Source organism: Aptenodytes forsteri, unplaced genomic scaffold, assembly GCF_000699145.1.
Source record: "Aptenodytes forsteri isolate BGI_AS27 unplaced genomic scaffold, ASM69914v1 Scaffold256, whole genome shotgun sequence".
Classification (NCBI taxonomy): Eukaryota; Metazoa; Chordata; class Aves; order Sphenisciformes; family Spheniscidae; genus Aptenodytes; species Aptenodytes forsteri.
In genome coordinates this window covers 721,885-742,105 of record NW_008795021.1, presented here as the reverse complement: position 1 = coordinate 742,105, position 20,221 = coordinate 721,885, and the positions used below count along the sequence as shown (strand labels likewise).

The 20,221-nt window shown below is 37.3% G+C and overlaps 1 protein-coding gene across 4 annotated transcripts in view; it reads left to right on the top strand.

Moving 5' to 3' along the window:
• Positions 1-478: 478 nt before the first annotated feature.
• The window catches only part of MYO6 (myosin VI), an 84,858-nt gene continuing 65,115 nt past the window's right edge, over positions 479-20,221 (top strand). For 3 of the 4 annotated variants that reach the window (XM_009275762.2, XM_009275763.2, XM_009275761.2), the window contains exons 1-7: positions 497-613; positions 6,764-6,833; positions 11,734-11,807; positions 13,882-14,011; positions 15,224-15,329; positions 17,244-17,299; positions 19,585-19,682. In XM_009275762.2, the coding sequence (XP_009274037.1) occupies positions 497-613; positions 6,764-6,833; positions 11,734-11,807; positions 13,882-14,011; positions 15,224-15,329; positions 17,244-17,299; positions 19,585-19,682 (651 nt within the window). Of the gene's footprint in view, positions 614-6,763; positions 6,834-11,733; positions 11,808-13,881; positions 14,012-15,223; positions 15,330-17,243; positions 17,300-19,584; positions 19,683-20,221 lie in introns of all 4 variants that reach the window. The other variant, XM_009275759.2, reaches the window with a different exon arrangement.

Below are 20,221 nucleotides of genomic sequence, written 5' to 3'. Positions count from 1 at the left end.
AGAGGCTGTGTTTCTGCTCACATGCCTCGACATGTGCCCGTTACAGAAATTCACTGTGTGCATATATATGTGTGTGTGCATACACATGTATACACACATATACTTATGTATATACGCACTCCTAGTACAGTCTTAGCTTTGAATGTCTTGTACTTCTATTTTGATCGTGAGATAGACCCCCTTTTTGGTTCACAAGTTAGGGAAATCGGGAAAAGAGCTGCAGGGATTAGTCTGTGGACCCCCCCCCAAAATTGATCTGTTCTTGAATCTTCTCCATACCCAGGTCTGAGGGGGTCCTCTGTAAGCAAAGTGTCACAGGTTGGAAAAAGGCTGGAAGAATCTTGTCCTGACAGGCTGGCTACTTCCGCATGGAATAACAGGAATAAACATCATAAAATAAAGTCTATATAGTGAATCCTGATAGTTTACTAAATTTGTATACAAACTTCTTTGTTTATTTTGTTTTTCTTACAGGAAATACTGGATAGATCCCACAATGGAGGATGGGAAGCCCGTTTGGGCTCCACACCCAACTGATGGGTTTCAGATGGGGATGATTGTGGACATTGGCACTGACAACTTAACTATTGAACCTTTGAATCAGAAAGGCAAGGTAAGTGTCTCACAAGCAATGGAATGGAGGAAAACCTTACAAAAACTATTTTACCTGTAGGCCAAATCTTTACCAATATCTACCATTACACACCTGAAAGAGTGGGAAATAATTTTTCTCTGGCTAAGGATCTTTGTTTAGCTTTAGTGTGCATTGCAAATGAAATATCCCACAGATAAGTGCTTGCTATCTGTCAGTTATCTGCATGTGTGTACCTGCTCATGAAAGACAGAAGGATTGAATCTCCGTAGCCATTTGATTCAGTACTGTATACTTTATTTTTCTAAATTGGAGACTGGTTAAGAGTCTGCTGTTGAGATCAGCTTCTCTCTTTTCCCTTAAATGCATGGGGAGAGTGTCCTACAGGGGTGTCCTAGACGCTGGCTTAGATTAGACACCTCACTGTTAGACTGGTGAAGGCTAACATGAATCTAGGCTAACATGAATCTTGTGAAGGCTAATGAATCCTCTTACCTCAAGTAGCTTGAGAAGTAACACGATGTCAAACAAAGGTCCTATGGAATTGCTACATCAAATTAAACGCAAAATAAATGTAACTTTTAAAATGAAGTCCTAATTCATCCTAATTAGTGTGTTCCAACTGCTTCATTTATGACGACATCTTTCAGATGCAGTATGTTGTAATTAAATGTCAGTTTTTACAGGAAGTACCTTGTATCTATCAATTATCCTAATTCAGATGGTCAGCATCCTGGTTTTTACTAGCTGGAATAAGATCAGACACTGTTTTAAAAGTTGTGATTTTGGTCTTTTTGAATATGTGATATGTGCCCTTCCTAACAATTTTGTCCTTTCTGTATCTTCAAGTATGGAAAAGACAACATTTTTTTGTAACTTCTTTTTTCATGTCAACAATAATAGACTGCCTTGTCACAGGTCAAAAGGTTATGCAGCAGTCCTTCCTTTTGGGGGGAATGTTTATAGGCTTTCTTTTTTCTACATCTTGGAGAGGAAGTTGATTTTGCTTTCCTTAGAAATATAAAGCAAATGTAACGTCTGATTTTTGTGTGTGAAAGTCTGTAGGTTTAGTAGTAGTGGTATACATTCTTCAGTTTGGGGAAGAGAAAATTATTCAGACGAGAATATTAACTATTCCAAAACTATGACTAAGTAGTCTTTAACTGACTTAAAAGATTTTGACTCCCACCACTATTTCTGTTTATATCCCCAAATGGTTCTGATGTGATAAAGAGCAAAAGTCTGTATACTGAAACAGAAACAGGCAATGAAGAAATTCCTGAGTGACTATTCATTTCTAACATTTGCTCCTTTCAGGGAGCATATATAATTTTTTTTTTTTGTGAAACCAAAAAAATGATCCTAAAATACAAATATTTTGCTTCATGGTTCACAACAAACAGTCTCTTTTGTCTAGAAGGTTTGTTATTCTGCTGTTGGCTGTTTTCTTGAATTAAGCAGATCAATTAAGGGCCTAATGCTCATTCATCTAAGGGAACAAACACTTCACAGTTTAAATACCGTAGAGATTATTGTCCTATATTTCTATTTATCAAACTTATTTATATTAATAGAGGTGGAGTAAAACATTTTCTTGATTACCTTCTCAGTCTTTTCAAGGTGTCGTTGATTTCTTTTTATAGTGAAATGTTTCTCACTGCTTTTTGTCTTTTTAAGAAGACTCTGTTCTTGTGCGCTTAGAACATTAATTTGAAGTAGTCAGCATTAATACCCATTATTATCAATTTTGTTTACTTAAAATGATAGTTCAAAAGTGCTCTTCGGTAAGAAGGAGTGATCCAGCAGCTCCAGAGTTGCCCATGGTAATTACAGGGAGGAGAGGAGTAACCTGATCTTGTAAATGTATCCGGGCAGTGTAACTTATTATTATTTTTTAATCTGGGTCATTAACATGTCATACGTATTCTCTGTAGGCGCTGGTAGCTCACCAGAGATCACAGGCTGAAAAATAAATGTGTATGCATATGTTTGATTATTGCCTTTTATACCACTTAATGGTTAATTCAAATATGTTGTTAATAACTGCAGTAAATGCTGCAAGGCAGCAGTTTCACGATGTCTTAAAATCTTCCCTCCCTTCCCCACCCGTAACTAGCTCTGGCATTGCAGAGTGGCACCCTCTCGGCTCTGCTCGCAGAGCTGTGCATGACACGGCAAATGAGGTCAGGGAACAGATCCACCTTAAAAATGAAGGAGTGGAAAGTTTTCAGGAGGGCAGCAAGCAGTGGTAGGAGGACGAGGACCTGAGGCCCGCGTGGCCGTAGATTGCTTTGTATTACGAAACCAAGTTACCCAGTCCAGACTGGGTGAAGGTAGTTGGTTAACACACCGATTTACTTATAAACCAGCAATAGCAGTTTTGAGTACCGCAGCTCATACAGAGTTAACAGCAGCATTTACATTTCTGTGCGGAGGCTGGGTGTCTGAAGAGAGGCGGGGATCTGAGTCACCTAGCTTGCGTTGTATGAGGAAGAGTAATCCAAGCTGCAGGAGCGTGTTATCAGAACAGAGGATGTGTGTGTTACACGATGGGAGTTACTCCCCGAAAACTAGATCATCGGCTTGCAAGGCTGATAAATGCCACGACTGGAAAGAAAACAGAGAAACTGGAGAGGGGTTTGCTAATGAGCGCGGTCCCACCTAGGGCTGGAGCGCTGCCCCGAGGATGGGCTCCAAACCCGAGTGGGGGGCTGGGGCTGGGAGCCCTGGCCTGTGTCCCACCAGCAGTCGCATGCCAGTGTACGAGGAAGGAGGCGGGTAGAAAGGCAGCCAGTTGTTAAACTCAGCTAGCACTGCATTTGCTTCTGCTTGGAGTGTACTTCTCTGAACCGACTGGGAATCCTAATCTCAGATTCTGTTGCATATATCCTACTTTGTTGTGTTGCTTGGTGCTGTAACAGGGAGAAGGCAGATGACAGCGAAATTGCCAAATGGGGGATTTACTCTTTTCCTGGAGGTAGCAAATCTAAGTTAGGAAGAGGTGCCTCGGAGGGACTTGCACCCTGAGGTGCCATCCTGGGATCCTCGTGGCACTGAGGAGTAGGGGGCAGGCATTTCCTAGAGCGTCAGCAGTAGTGGGTTTCTGGCAGTTGTTGGGAGGGTGTGTGGTGCTGCAGGCACTTGCTGACACCCCTCCTGCCGTCAACTTAGAGGCACCTTACGGCTCTGCACCAGTTCTGAAGGGTCATGGAGGGCTTTATGGGGCACCTGCTCTGGTATCCTGTGAATAACCAGAAAGGTATTTTCCTGGGCTAAGTATAAATGAATAAATGTACATTGAAAGTAAGGGTCAGAATGTCCAAAGTTCAGTGTTTCAAGCTAAGGGGTTTTTTTAGCAGTGAGTGCAGCTTGCTTGCTCAAATGAGGCATGTTCTTGTCTGTCTTACACACTGTTTGTACTGCTTTAGGTTGGTTTGTGAAATACAGCTGAGAGTAGGGATGCCTCCTGTCTGTATCTGGAAGGCATAAAGGAAGACATGGTTACACATATTAGATTACATGCTAGAAAGAAGATCCTGCTTGAATGGAAAGATATCTTTTTTCACTCATCTAGTTTCTGGGAGAATAGTTAAGATTGCCGTTGGATTTCAAGGGCTGCTTCATTACAAAGAGCAGGGGGGAAAAAAAACCCTACCAAAACCCCTAAACCTTCTGTTTTGCCTCCTGAGACCACTTTAGTGTCTCATAAGATTCATATGCTCTCCATTTTCTTAGAACAAGTTTGTCCTAAGCTATGTCTTAATGCAAAAGTCTTCCACCAAATGTCTGAAGTGTTTTCTCCTCACCCCCCAAAATAAAGGAACAATATAGTAAAGAATTTCTTTGGGTATTTTTTTTGTTATTGATAGACCTGGGATACCTTGCCCATTTACCTATTTAATATATTAGATTTTAATAGTAATTGGCAATACTGAGCTTTGCACATCTAGCTAACGTACTTACCTACAAAACAAGTAATCACCTTACATAAAGCAGTAGTCCATCTGTGTCATACAGGAGTGAAATTCTTTGTTGACGTAGTTGAAGCTAGGCTTCCTGTTCTGATCTAAAAAAGCAGCAGAAAAACATCAGCTTTCAGATAAGTCATCTTCATATTGCTTATTTGTTTTATCACTTCTGAAATATTCTAGAAAGTAATTCACAATTCACATTGAGTGAAAAAAATTGAGGACAATACAGCATGAATTCTCATTATTTTTTTCATTGAAATTTATCTTGGATCAGAAAGCTGAGTGGTGAGGACATTGAAAAAGTTCCTCCTTCCTCTTCTGGGATAAGATCTGGTATGGCTGGCTTTAGATCCATGAAATGCTAAAGTATCAGAGATTTGTGAAGAGTCTTACAGAATAGCTGGGCATCATGTCCATTCTCTCCTGTGAAAAAAAATTCTGTCTTTGTTAGTGGTTAAACTTGGGTTACACATCAGCAGACAAGAACAAGAAGTGAAGTTAGATTTTCGTGAAGCCAGTCATGCTCTTTTTGAACTTTTCCACTGTTTCATGCACAGTGAACTGATTACGTGGGAAACTGTTGTGTTCAAATATATCTTTACCCAATGAGATATACCTTTATTGTTGACAAACTTGCAGAGAAAATTATTAGGATAGTATGTTCTAACTGCAATATTGTGAGAGGGAGGAAAGGGGGGTGAATCTCTGCCCTGCTAAAACTCTGAATAGCAGTTGGCAACTTTCCGAGGTAGGTAAAGACATTCAGGTCCTCCATGGCTCCACCAAGCTCTGATAAAGGCTATTTTGGTGGAAGTTGGTCCGATGGACATTCAGACTTTCCAACGTCATCGAGCAGCTCTGTTTCCCTTAGGAAAGTTCCTTGTGCATATTTTTCTGCATTAGATCCTGATAAGGGGATGACAAAATATAATGTATTATGACTACAAATTGCATACTTTATGACAACTTTGTAGGGAAGGGATATCGTAGACTTACTGTTTTCTGACTGGCAGCGATTAGTTCTGCTCCGAGACATTTTTAACCCTTCGCACTTCAAAGGGAGTTGGAATTTGTGGCTGTTCATGATGGTGTAAGCTACAAGAGCTCACATACTGTGTCTGTTGTACTGAAGCAAAGATGAAGCAAGTTGCTGTATTTCTCCTAAACTTCCATGTGAGCTGTTTCTCATGGGACTGTTTTGCCGAGTACGATGTTAAGCAAGCAAGCATGTTTGTTTATTAAGGTCATTCTTTAGATCCAGTTGGTTGCCTTTTCAAATATTAGACTAGACTTCTTGTCTCCGTTTCCATGAGGAAAGTGAGACTCTGCCTGCAGCAGCATGGCGGCTATCGTGTTTAATTGGTGCAACAGGGTTTTTGTTCATTCATAGGTAGCTCAAACAAGCCATTACTATGGTAAACAAAAAAGTATAATTAAAAGCCTACCTCTTACAATAGGTATTTTTTTTACAGATGCTGTAATGCGTCTGTGCTAGGATGTTTTTCCTTCCTTTTTACAACAATGTAAATTATGATTTCTGGAGAATGAAGAAACAAAGTTGCTTTTGTTATGAATTTTTCCAGTTGGACTTGAACACTTGATAAATGGCTGTTTTGTATAACTGGAATACAAGGGTTGAAGGAAGGTCTTGTTTTACTTTAGTATTGATTTATTGAAGGAAAAAAACCAACAAGCAACAACCAAAGCTACAGTATTTGGGGGTACAGAGGATATTATGTATTGAACTTTTATATTTGAAGTGGGAATGTTATAAATCAGCATGTGATAATGACAGCACAGCCCTTTGACTGAACTAATAACTTGACTTTTATTCTTTGTGCTTCTTTGCAAAACTGAGGAAGTTGTGTGTCCTCTACAATGCTGTTCCCTTTGCAGTACTTTTTTTTTTAATCCTTATTTTTTATATTACACAATATTACATGCAATTTTGGAAATGAACATCAAATATTATTGCAATAAAAATATATATTATGATGACTGCATTTTTATAATGTAGCATAGTAATGTAAATGCAACAGCTCCTATCTGCATTTAGTAACTCAGTAAAATTTCCAAAGCTGAAGTATTTTAAACCATGCACAATTACAGTGCACTCACTTGTATCATTGCATCAGACATCTTTGAACTATATTTCTATTTTTATGGAATTCTGACAATGTTTATATTTTTCATCTAACAGACTTTCCAGGCTGCTATCAATCAAGTGTTTCCTGCGGAAGAGGACAGCAAAAAGGATGTAGAAGATAATTGTAAGTTACAAATTTAAAAATAAATTATGCATTTGAAAAAAAAATCTGTATAGAAGAGAATATTGTTTCCTTACAAGCTTCCTGTTTCTTCCTTGTAGTCTTTGTTTTGCTTCTTTGCTTGAATTTATGTATGACCTCTACTAGTCCTTTAAACTTCTTAAAGTAAGCCCATTTTAAACATCACTTACTGTGGCTTTTTAATTTTTAGCTGAACACTTTAGAGGAAGTCACAGTTGCATTATTCCCACATACAACTGTTACATGACTTCAGATATATATCAGATGTCACCTAACTGCGTCAGGATCAACTGCATTCAGCATTATGGGGGTTAACTATATCTTTTATAGTGCAGCAAAAGAATTAGTTGCTTAGCAGCAGCTGTGTTGTACAGCATTTTCCTGCATGTAACCTATTTCTCAGATAGCATTCCTGTGGAAGTATAGGTAATTGAAAATAAATTTTAAGATAACCTTCCCAAAGCTGGAGACAGGAATCTGGACCCATCGGGGCCACTGGAAAAGGAAATAGGTCATAGTGAATTGGATACAGGAGTGCTGCTGGAGAAGGAGTTTTGAGGTGAACTTGTATAATAAACTTCAGTGTTGACCTGCAGGGCTTTTATTTTGTTAAATATTTTATAGTTAGATGTGTGGAAAGAAATACAGTATTCAAATCTGGGGAGAGGGTACCAAGAAAGGTGAGTAAGCACTAGCATCAGCTTTTAGAGAACTGTTAAACAAATATTGTGCTGCTGTTGTTCTGTGTGAGCAAATCACAGAGAGACTCCTGTCTGGAAAACCTGATGAAGGCAATTCTTTTAAACATTTCCTATGGTGTTTACTGGTTGGTGAAAATACTGATAACTTTGTAAACGGTGGGCAAAAGTATCTTCTATTGTTCTTAATTTAAAATAGAGGCTAGGACTTTGAAAGTTGTTTAGGTGATTTAACCACAATTCCTGTTTTGGAATAGGGGTTAGTATTTATATCCCGTGACAGGAAATACAGCTATTATTACAGAATTATAGCAGCTCTGTAAGGAACAAGAAGATGAGACCGGAGGCTTATGATCTGACTTAGATGGTACAGTGTCGTTACAGGCGGAACCAAGCTGGTAGCCTTATTTCCAGTTGCTTATATTTTTGCAAACATTTACGTGGGTTGAAACTTTTCAAAGCTGGTATCTGTATTCTCTGCACGATTAATGTTAGGGAAATGCATTTAATCTGTGTATCTGTCACAGTGATTTTACTGAAATGTCCTGGCACCTCAGTGTCCTAGTGTCAGGGAATTGAAATTTGGAATAAGATTATGGAAATAATTTGACATTCTAGCAAAATACTATTCAATTAAGTTAAAACAGTCTTCCTATCAGAGAAAATGTCTTCTTTGGCTTACTGAGTAAAATATAGACTTAAAAATGCTTTGTCCAGTAGTCCTTTCTGTATCAAACGTTATTTTGAGACTTAGTTCTAACATAGTCTCGCTTTTTGTTCACTAATTGAGGTTTATCTCCAGGATGTGTGAAACCCAAGTTCATTTTCCTTCTCTGTCAGAGAGCATTTGTGCTGAGCACATTGATCTTTTTAAGAAGAAACTTTATAAAACACTGAGTACTTTCAGTCTCTCATTTATAATACTGTTCTGAAAAATCCTGAAAAACTAGTTAATAATACACACCATTCCAACCTATGCTTTAGTGATTAACTCCCTTCTAGGAAGTAATTTGCTGAAGTATTGCTTTTTTGCACCCTTAGTCTTTCATATCCCAAATGCATTAGCTGCAGGAGACACCTTTTTGAGAATCTAGCCCTTCCGTAAATGGGAATTTTCAGTAAATATTGCAAACAGTACAGAGACAAAGCATTTACTTCTTTTTTTTTTTGTGATTCACACTCTTCTCACCCCCTCCCCCTCCTCAGTTTTGGGGGGTTGTCACCATATGTGGAATTTTTTTTTTTTTTAATGGCCACGAAAAAGATTTTTTTTATTGATTTCTGGGATGAAACAATTTTAAAAAAATGAAGAGGGGCAGGGTATTGGGTAAGAATCTTGGGAAAAAAAAAAATAGTTCTACAGATGCAGCACCTTGCAATTACTTGATAAAATTATTTTCCATACAAGCCCTGCTTCATTGTGTGCACAGGAGAGCCAGTGTGAGTAAATTTCACATTGATATTTCCTAGCTTTTAATGCCTGACTTCACTTCTGTGAACTTTGTGTGTGTGTGTATAAGTAAATATATGGTCCATTAAATGCACATACATACACTGGTTATATTTAGGCATGAGCCATATGAATATTCAGAGTTGTCTCTCTGGTAACTTCTTTTACCTCTGGATATGGATGCCTCTTTTAAAGGATTTATTCTAAAGAAGATGCATTTTAATGTTGCTGACATAAGCCTTAGTTTGCATGTCTTGAGTGAAGGTAGTGACATTCCCTCGGGGAGCAAGCTCCCATTATTATGCACCGAATCTGCAGGTATGGCTGCTTTAACAAGGGCTGGAATCCTTTTGCAAAGAGAGTACTGGGGATGAACTGAAACCTGGGGTCCTTTGTTGTTTAGATAATTACCAAGTTTTTATTAGGATGCTTAACTGATGACTGTTTCCTTTAAAACGTACTGCAAACCCTGAGAGGTTCTTATGAAGATACAGTCAAGGGAGAGGATCGTTTCTTTAAGTGTATGTAGACAATTACTATATAGTAGTTTCTCAACTCAATACTGAGAATCCAAATGACTTAAAAAAAAAAATTAGCAAACTTCAAAAGTTAATGCCCTGCCTCCTCCTCCCCAGGCATACACAAGGGGAGAAGGAGGTTTTGACTTATTAGAGCAAACAGGAGTTTCTGTTTCTGGCTCATTTCCTTTTAATGTCTCTTTCTCTTGGGATGACATCATTAGAAGAGGTGAAGGCAGAAAAAGGTCTGTGGAGGCAGACGTGCAATTTGTGGTCCCAGCACCATTTTCTCAGCCCGGTGGACTGAGTGTGCCTGGCGAGGGGAGGAGGAGAAGTCCTGCTGTGCAGCGCTGGGCGCCTGCGCTTGGTTGCTGCACGTGCCAGCGACTGCATGGTTAGTGGGGATGTAGGTCCGCTGGGATGACAGGGCAAAAGACCATGGTGATCGGGACCAGCCTGCTGCTTCATGAAGGTATCGTGCACAGGCCCGATTTCAGGGCTGTTGTGACCCAAATGGAGATTTCGCTTAGGGTAAAGCTAAAGCATGCCTTGTGTGCCTCCGCCAATGCAGGGGTGTACCTGCAAGGGATTTTGCGGAGGAAGATGGTTTCTTCTAAGTAACCCAGAAGTTGCAAGGTCCTTTGAGAAGCGTGAACGACTCCAGCCATGTGAAGCAAAGCTATATTTAGTCACGTAAGGGAAGGAAGGGCTGTTATTCAGTGGAGCTACTCAAGTCAGAGGAAGGCTGCACACCGCTGCTGAACTTGCCTTTGCTTCAGGCTGGTCTGGTGTAGGTGGTAGGAGGCAGAGCCACAGCCACTCCTTGGTCCGCTGCGGGAGGAAGGGTAAAAGATTGAAAACAAGAACACAGATGCACTTGAGAAGCTCACATTATCCTTTGCCAGTATCTTTTGGTTCAGCAGGAGGAGCATTGAAGGAGATGTTAAGAGCTGCTTACTGAGCTTCAGGCGTCCTGGCAGGGCGAGGTGGCTGGGCAGGTTGACTTTAGGTCATAAGAACTGGCAGCCCTTCTTGCACATTTGTGTAAGTAAGTTGGAATACATTTTTCTCTGCTGGAGCCCTCGAGAAAGGGCATCAGTCCAACCTGAGAAACAATTACGTTAGTCATTACAGATGAGGGGTGCATATGTGGCCCTCGTGTGAGGTGCGAGGTAGCAGTTACTATTACAGGCACAATGCTTACTCCATCAGCAGTAGTCAGATGTATACAACTTTTTAAGTGGCACTAATATTGTAAGGTTTACCAGTATGGTAGTCAGTCAGTTGTAACTAGACAAAACAGTTTTGTGCACTTGAATTTTAAGCGGTGAGAAAAAGAGGATTGAGCATATTTGAAAACGGAACCTGTGTAATGAGTAGTGCCCTCAGTTGGTTTAGGGTTAATGTTTTTAATGTTGTTACAATGGGAACTGGTAATGACCTCTATAATTAAGACTACTAACGCTTTCCAGTGCTTTATAGCTGAAAGCAAGGACTAGCTTTGCCAGAATGTGAACCCGTATGGTCTGAAGCTTTCTGTGGGTGCCCGCTCACTGCCTTGAGCCACTGCCTTGTAACATTTCAGCAGAGTTGGTTTGGTTATTTTATATTAAAGGAGAAAAATAAAGCTAGATTTTGTTGTGTTAACTTTCCCCCCCCCCAACAGTTCTTTGAGGAGGCCTAGTAGCAACAAAATTCAGAATTGAAGCACGAAAGGTTGCATGGGTGCCTGGTGTTGCAATGATGCCTTGCTGCCGCCTCTAGACAGTATTTCCCGATTGAATCGGTGAATATAAACATCTAAAAATCACCAGGAGCCAGCAGTTATTCTAAATGTCAGTTAGGTGGCATTACCCCAGGGACACTGTGGCCGAGATTGGAGAGGGAGCTGGAAGGAAGGAAACAGTCGGTGTTAGGGATTGTGGTAGGCACCCGTTTCTGTGCTTACGGGCTGGCGTGGGGGGGACGCACCGTGTTCGTCTGAAGGACTGGTGAAAGGAAGCTTACGCTGAGCAGGGCCTGTGTTGAGACTCTTGGAGTCTGACTCTTCGTTCAGCAACTTTCTGTAGCTCCAGTTGTACAGCAAAGAGCAGGTCTAAAACTGTAACCAAAGAGAGGGGAAGTAAAATTCTCCTTGATCCTAAGATACAGTTTTTCATCTGTACACGAAGGTAGTCCTGAGCTCTTAATGGTATATGATTGTCTTTTATTTGCAGGTTCCCTTATGTATTTAAATGAGGCCACTCTCCTTCACAATATCAAAGTTCGGTACAGTAAGGACAGAATTTATGTAAGTATTACATGTCATGACAACCAGTCTAATGATAGATGTCCTTTCAAAAAATCAACAAAGCAAGTGTTTCCAATTCTGTTTTTTCCTATAACAGAAACTAAACAGAAATGGTAACATTGGAAGGTTAGGAGGTTTTAGGCCTTTTTTCTTTTTCTTTTTTTTTTTTTTTATTACATTATACCTGGTTTGAGATCTGAATCACGTTAATCACATTAATGTTAGCTGATTTTTACAAGGCAGAGCAATAGATTTTTCTCTACATGACTGTTCATGTGCAACCATAGCACAACGTTGTATCACAAAGGTCTGTTCCTGCAGGTAACTTACTTCGCCCGTAGAGTAGCTGTTAACAAAGATGGTTTTCTTTCTTCATTATTTTTGAACGAAGCAAACAGGTGCCGTCTTTGACACCTCCTAGCTCAGATGTCCATCTTAAACTTTTATATTGCTATCAAATTGCCTAATTGTACTTAATGAATTCTGACTAAATTACATTTTGTCCTTGCCATCTGCCCGGACACTGACAGCTGTGAAACAGAAGAAAGATAAGAGTTTTCTTTCTTTTTATTTTTTTCTAATAGGAAGCTGGCTAGTGATAATGCAAAGCAGTTCTACATATTTATTAAGTGTCTGTGTTAAAATAACAACTTTTGTTTTAGCTTACTGTTCTAAAATGTATTGAATTAAAAGTTAAACCCTTTTACATAAAAGAAAGTATAGTTGCTTTCCTTTGTTGCAGTTAACTTTACATAGCTATAAATTCTTTATGGCTTAAGATCAAGCACCAGCTTTAAAATAAATAAATAAAATTGGCCATTTGAATGCTGTTCTGGAAAAATAATAATTAAAAAAACAACCAACTGGTTATAAGGTAGGAGGGTATTTAGGTTCATAAAGCCTTTCTTCATTGTAAACAAATACTACTAATATGTTGTCCTGAGAAGGTGTATTTTCTGGAGGAAAAACTAACAAAAACCAACCAAGGTTCAATTTCTATTTTAACTACTTTTCCCTTGTAACTTTAAGATACAGTTTGAATTAAAGATTGTTTTTGCTTTTTGTTTAATGCTGGTTACCAGTATTTGCCTTGTTACTAAAAGGAAAACTAATGTTAGTACTTGCAGCTCTCGAAGAACTCTGTGCATATGTTTTCCTTCAGTGAAATAAGTGCTGAAAATAGAAACATCTAATAAAATTCATATATTGTGTGTGATCCAGCCTTCTATCAACATATCACGATAGTGTCCATATGTCAGTTGTTTAGGGATATGCTCAGTAACAACAAACCAAATAAGTTATTCAAGCTGAAGGTTTATCTGCTTTTTCTTCAGACCTTTTCCTGCAAATCTGCTTTTTTCTGTCATTCATACACCTGTTCTTCTTTGTATATAATGTGGCCATTATAACCAAGCTATGAAAGTTTCTTTTTTTCAGAAACCTTAAAAAACTTAGCTTCAGTCTTCCTTATCCTATGGAAAAGTAAAAAGCAGTCTTGATTTGAAATTCTTCTCAAATTCCTTCTCTACTAGAGAACATTTGCATTCTGTATTTCTCACTGTGGAAGCAGCCATAGCTAATTTCTCTCGGCTGAATGCTTTTATTGCCTGGCTTGAGCGCGTTCCCAGACAGGATCCTGTCAGTCCTTCCTGCTGAGTTGCTTCCATTAGATACTGAAAAATTATCCTCCTCACTGGAGGAGAGTGCGTTATGCTAGCCAGGAGCCTAGTTTATTCACTTTTGAGGAGGAGGTTGTGGTGTCCTATCCTTGATCCAGTAACTTGGACAATAGGAAATAATTTAAAAGGAGATTGGGAGAAAGGTCAAATTCAGGACATGCTCCACAGCTCAGTGGTTAGGAAATTCTCCCGAGAAGTGCTTTTTCACAGAAGTCCTGAGAAGATAATTAGAGGAACTCTGAAAATATATCTGTTCTTGTATCTGCATTAGCTGGAGAGAATTGTAAATGTAATTGTTATAATTATGCTATAGTCTTCAATAGTAATAGAAAATTGCTGTTAACCACTTGGTTGGATACTAGCTAATAGTTTGCTGTTAATTGTTTTCTTCACAGACCTATGTAGCCAACATTCTTATTGCAGTGAATCCATATTTTGATATACCTAAGTTTTATTCTTCCGATACTATTAAAAAGTACCAGGGTAGATCACTTGGAACATTGCCACCACATGTTTTTGCTATTGGTATGTATTGAGCCTGTATTTGTCTTTTACAAAACAAACATTAAATACTTCACAGTTATCCATAAATTGCCACCTGTAACAGTAATTAATTTACTTTAAACTGTTATAAAATAAACCCACTGTTTGCTAAAATTGCAAATCTTCTCGTCCTTGATATGCAGTTTGAAGAACCTGGAAATTAGAAACCCTGTTGTTATTATTCTGTACCTCCAGTGTTTTATGTCTGAAGAGTTTAAATATAATTTACAACCATTTTAAAAAAAAGAAAAAAGAAAAAAAAAGAAATTCGGATTTTAGAAATGAAGAATGACATAATTATGACTGGCACTGTCTTTCAGTGTAGTGATTTCCTTTGCCTTTTACTATGTTGCCAGAGTACATGCACTGTTTCTTTTTATATATATGCTTGTGTTATCGGCAGGAAGTGCATTTAAATGTTATTAACGGGATAAACCCGCTTTCAGTGACTTTGTTTAAGAAAAAATAATTTGGAAACTACAAATCAACATTTGACTTGTTAAAAGCCTTCTCACCATGTTGCATTTTGTAATCAAAAGTATAAATAGCTGGGTTTTTAGTACCTGTTGCATAACAAGAAAACTACCCATGTTTTTCCAAGTTTCCTTGTCTCGGATGTAAGTGCAACTGAAAGTAAAGTTTCCCTTTAAAGGACACATTAAAGTAAGATTGCTTACAATTCCATAAATACATTTAATTCAAGAGATTTAGTTCTAGGTGGTGGTTTTTGTTTTATTTTGTCCTGGATATAGTTGAGTAGGTTTTTGTTTTCAAAGACTTTAAGCTCTTACATGTCAGTGTTTGAGGGTGAGCAACTACAATGTAATTTAAAGGGAAACAGACTTTAATAAGTTGTAATGCACTCAATTGTAAAGATTTACTTTGTTACTCCTGAAAATGTTACATTTTAATTTTTGTATTGTAGCTTAACTTTATGCTTGCAACTCTCCTGATGAGTAGGTTTTTGTTTTCAAAGACTTTAAGCTCTTACATGTCAGTGTTTGAGGGTGAGCAACTACAATGTAATTTAAAGGGAAACAGACTTTAATAAGTTGTAATGCACTCAATTGTAAAGATTTACTTTGTTACTCCTGAAAATGTTACATTTTAATTTTTGTATTGTAGCTTAACTTTATGTTTGCAACTCTCCTGAATATTAATTTTTGTCATGTTTAACGTATTCTTCTTTTTAAGCTGATAAAGCATTCCGTGACATGAAAGTGCTCAAGATGAGTCAGTCCATCATAGTCTCTGGAGAATCGGGAGCTGGCAAGACAGAAAACACTAAATTTGTTTTGAGGTTTGTGCTTTTGGACCAAAGTTAATAATTGAATTTCTTGTGTTCATGCGTTTGGTTGACGTACAGACAGAGCAAATTGTAAAGTAATCAGTAGGTTTAAGCCACAATTCAGTAAGATACTTCTACGTATGCTTTAATACAAGAAATTCATAGGGTTAAACTTAAATGCTGACATGATAACATAAGGAAATGGCTGTATGTTCACAGAAACCTTAACTCGGTTGTAGTGACATCATGTAGTAATTATGGTTTGTGATGCAGTCATTTTGGTATTGCACATCTGGTATTGTGGTAGATAAAAATGTAACTAGGCATTTTAACTGTATCTTGCAAGACACTGTTGGTTTTGCCATAAATGTGCATTTCTGTGTTTTCCCTGTCTTTGTTTCTTTAGTTTGCTTAAGCATCCAGGGTTTTTAACTCTTGATTTTTGAAATAGCTGCAGAGATTCTGTAATATACTTTACCCTAATTTACTGAATAAGATTGAATAATGGGATTTATTTATTTATTGATGTTCATGTATGACCGATACTAAATCAAGCATATTAAACTACATGGAGGCCATGTTGCTGATATATATCAGCCTTCCTTCCTCTTGTATGATTTTAATGTGTTTGACCATATTTGCTTTATACTTTAACTGCTTTCTATCACTCTGGAACACTGTAACTGGAAAGCACTGCTCCATTAAATTCACCTATATCATAGGTGGCCTGATTATTCAGGGAAGCACAGCGCAGGCAGTGTGAATACGCTCCCTTCCCCGCCTTGTCCTTGTTTCCCAGTATAAATCTTTAATTCCCTTTTCCCTGACAATCATGTATTCTCTAGTACATACGTACAGTAGCGGTATTATCTTCCACATCCCATGAAGAATTGTCATGGCTGTCTGTCCTTCATACTGCTCTTCTCTGCCCCTGTGCAACCTTTAACAGATAGCTGTAAGAATTACTGCAAGGTGCTGGTAATGATTTTTACAGGGGACTTCCTAACTTTGATCCTGCTAAAAGTAAAAAAAAGATGGCAAGGCACTGGGAGAACATCTCCTGAGGGATGCTCTTAAAGGAGGTTATTCTTCTGCTTCTCAGCAAAGGAAGTTCTGATTACATGGCAGGCAAATATTGCTGCTGCTGCTTCTCCCCACCACCTGCTCCCATAAAGTCCATGTACAAAACATCATTGAGTTTTAAAAACAGGAAGGCTTTTCCCTTGTGTGATCAGAAAGCAAAAGGTACTAATAGAGCTCTGTTAGTGCTCCTAAATTTTTTTTGGAAGTCCCCATTTTTGAGAACTGTTTTTAACTCGTCCCAGATTTACTTGTGAATTTCCAGAAAGCATGCCCTGTGCGCAGGAAAAAAAAAAAAAGAAAAAGAAAGCTGCAACTTTGGAGCAAGTACGTTGTGGATTTATTTTCAAATTCTTTCTTCAATTGCTAAATTGAATCTTACCTTGATTATGCACCTGCAATTTCCTATCTCACCGTCTCCATGTGGGATTTTTATTAACACTGATAGTTATGAACACAGAAGCTGTATGCGTGGAAACAGTCTTTAATTCAGGAAATACATATGAAACCTTATGCGTTTACTAAGATTATTGATAAATGCAGATAGTACAGTAATAGTTTCATTATATTTGTATAAAAGTGTGATTTCCATATGCACATCTAGAAGAAATTTCTAGCGTGTCTTGAAGTATTGAAAAAAATCTGAAGTCTGCAAGAATATTTTTAACAAAAAGAAAAAAGTCAAACTGCATTTATTTAAAAAGATACAGGTATTTCAAACTTGTAATCAATATGCTTTCCCTTTAGTAAATGGTTGGTAAGTATGGTGCACAGATGTGCTAAATCCTGTTGAATTGAGGTAACCTGACACATGAAAGATACCGATAATTTTATCTTGCTTTACAGGTATTTGACAGAATCCTATGGTACTGGCCAAGATATTGCTGATAGAATTGTAGAAGGTATTGAATTTTCTTTAATTGAATTAAAGGTTCCAATGTTTTGGAGTTTTGTTTGGGTTTTTTTTTCCAAATTTGAAATGTCAATCAACAGTAAATACATAAAAGCTAGGATGGAAATACTATCAGACTTCCTAGGGCATCATTTACTGGTAGTTTACCTTGATCCTAAATTCTGAAAACATATTTTTTTTATTTGTGATTCACTTCATTTTTATTTAGTATAGTGTCATATAGTCCTTGATCTTGAAAATGTTTGTGTGTGTGAGTTGAACTTCACACACATGTGTACCCAAGATTGGATTTTATGCTGTATGAAATCTGCAAGGACAAGATTATGTTCTCATTACTATCAGTTAGTACCAGGAAAGAGTAATTCTTCCTCCTCACCATAAAGTTCTCAAAGTCAGATAAAGCAGGGAAGTTCTTTTAAATTATGGTTCTGGGTCATTTTTCTGTTACGTCTTTTTTGTCAGAAAGCACACAATGAATTGTGTCTATCTTTATAATAGACTCCCAAAAAAGGTCAGAAGAGACTGTGTCAATCTTTACAATAAACTCCCAAACAAGGTCAGAAGAGACTGTGTTGGTCCTCCAGTTGAGCCTCTTTTAATGTTGCATGCACTTCCTAATTGAACAGAAAATAACTTTTTGAGAAAATATAAATATCTCAAAAACAAACAACCCTCAGCCAGTCTAACAATGCCTCATATGTCAGTTTTAGTCTTCTGTAGCATATAGAAGATTTATTTCGGATTTTCATTACTCTCTCTTTTTCTTAAACCAAAAACTTTTATTTTTTCTTTTGCTTTAAATTTTCTGTTTTCAAACTCAAGCCACTGGATTATTCAAGACAACTACTGCAGGCTTTAATCTCTTGTTGCTGTAGGTTTGCTTAAACCAATTCCGTAGTGAAATCCGCTGTGTGCTAAAGGAGCTCAGAAAGTGGCCAAGAGTTGGATAATGCCTGACGTAGTATGCCATAAAATTAATTGGTACTTGTAGGTATTCTTAGAAAAGCTTTGTGTTTTTAATCTAAAACAGCATCTGATGTGTGAATTTTGAAGTTTTTTAGGCACAATTTTAATAAGCATGCTTACAGCATGTGTATTACTAGAGGAACCTTTAACCTATCTGAAAGACCTCTTGCAATTTGTTTTTATTCATAATCTTTTCTTCAAAACTGTTAATTTTATGTAAAATACCTGAATAGTTATCAAAGATCTCTTAAGAAGTCAGTTTTGAAAGTCAGATTTTCATTTTCATATGCTTTAAGTATTAAAAAAATGAAAACCTAGCCAAAACAAAAAAGTTAATGCTGATGTTGTCCTACTAAATGATGCATTATCATCTGTAATTTATTCAACCACTGTAGTTTTTCCTTCACTTTTTAATTTTTGTAGGAGCAGATTTGTAGATGGTTGTCAGTGGAGTTTTAAATCTCAGTTTCTGCTCACTTAGTTTCCAAGGCTAAAAAGCTTTATAAAATCTTGCAGATATTTTCAGTGGTTTATTGTTAGCGCGATTTAGTAAATCGGTTTTCTTTGATCTTCAGAGCTAACAAATGCAGTCTTTCAGAGGCCTTGTGTTTCATAACTGCTGAGCATTTTCAAACCGCTTAAACTGTGTGTGATGTGTAGATAGCTATATATATAAATATATATATATGCGCTTTAGATTGCTGTCACTCTTTCTGTATGGGCTTTGAGGCACTTGAAAACTGCAGCCAGTAAAAAAATAAAATCACTCAATCACTTAATTGACCTAATTTGACAGGGCATTTTTAAGTTGTTTTTGAAATCAACACACTCTTCTAATACGTTTTTTTTAATTTCCTAATCAATCTAACGTGTTGCACGCGTGACATTTAAGTGGCACTTTCATCTGTGGGATAAGTGGGTAGTTCAGATTTTAAAAATAACAACTCATTTGGAAGTGTTAAATTGTGTGTTGTCTCGTATAGTTTATGTATCAGTTATTTACCCACTTGCTGTAGAAGAACATCACTGAATAATTTTCGATGTTTGTCTCTGAATTTCTTACAGTATCGATTCAAATACTTTGCAATGTTATGTGATATTTAAATATTTCATTGTAAGTTCCACCACAGTATATCCAGTACAATTTGCAAAATTGATTATTCCTAGTAGGTAATATATTTCCTTTAATTTTCAAACCTTATTCCCAATAAGTTCGCTGAATAATTAGTATGTATTTGTTCTCTCATTCTTTTTGGTAATTTATTGATCAAATTTTAACACTTTAAAAATTTTAATTTTTTCAAACAGCAAATCCCCTATTAGAAGCCTTTGGAAATGCAAAGACTGTTCGCAACAACAACAGCAGTCGTTTTGGGAAATTTGTAGAAATTCACTTCAATGAAAAGGTACTGGAATTTTGATACAGATAACCAGTAATGGTTTGTGGGTTTGTTTTTTTTTTTTGCCATAAAATGGTAATGCTAGACTGGAAGTAGGCTGAATAGACTTACTTATCTTGCACCAAGTAGCTACTGTCCTGCTTTACAGATATGATTTGTATTCTGTCACCCTGAAAGGAAAACCAAAGCCACACAGTACTGTGTCACTACTGGAAAATGGTGGGTCAAGTCAGTAGGAAAATTGCTTCCATCCACAACAGAATAAAAATTGTTCCCTTCATTGCACAAAGGCATATCTAAAGGATAACTTACTTGCTGTTAAGTATTTATGCATTCCTCTAATGCACAAGTAAGTGTGAGTTGCATGTTACATATAAACAGATATAAACATATTTTAATGCTTTAATACTTTAAATGAATTATTGATATTCTTATGTATTTGTATGAAATTTTGGGACCTCGCATTAGTATTATGTATGTGACAAGTCATGGAATTGTTTTTTGTCAGAAGTACTATTCACTGTGTAGGTTATGAAAAATTTTCT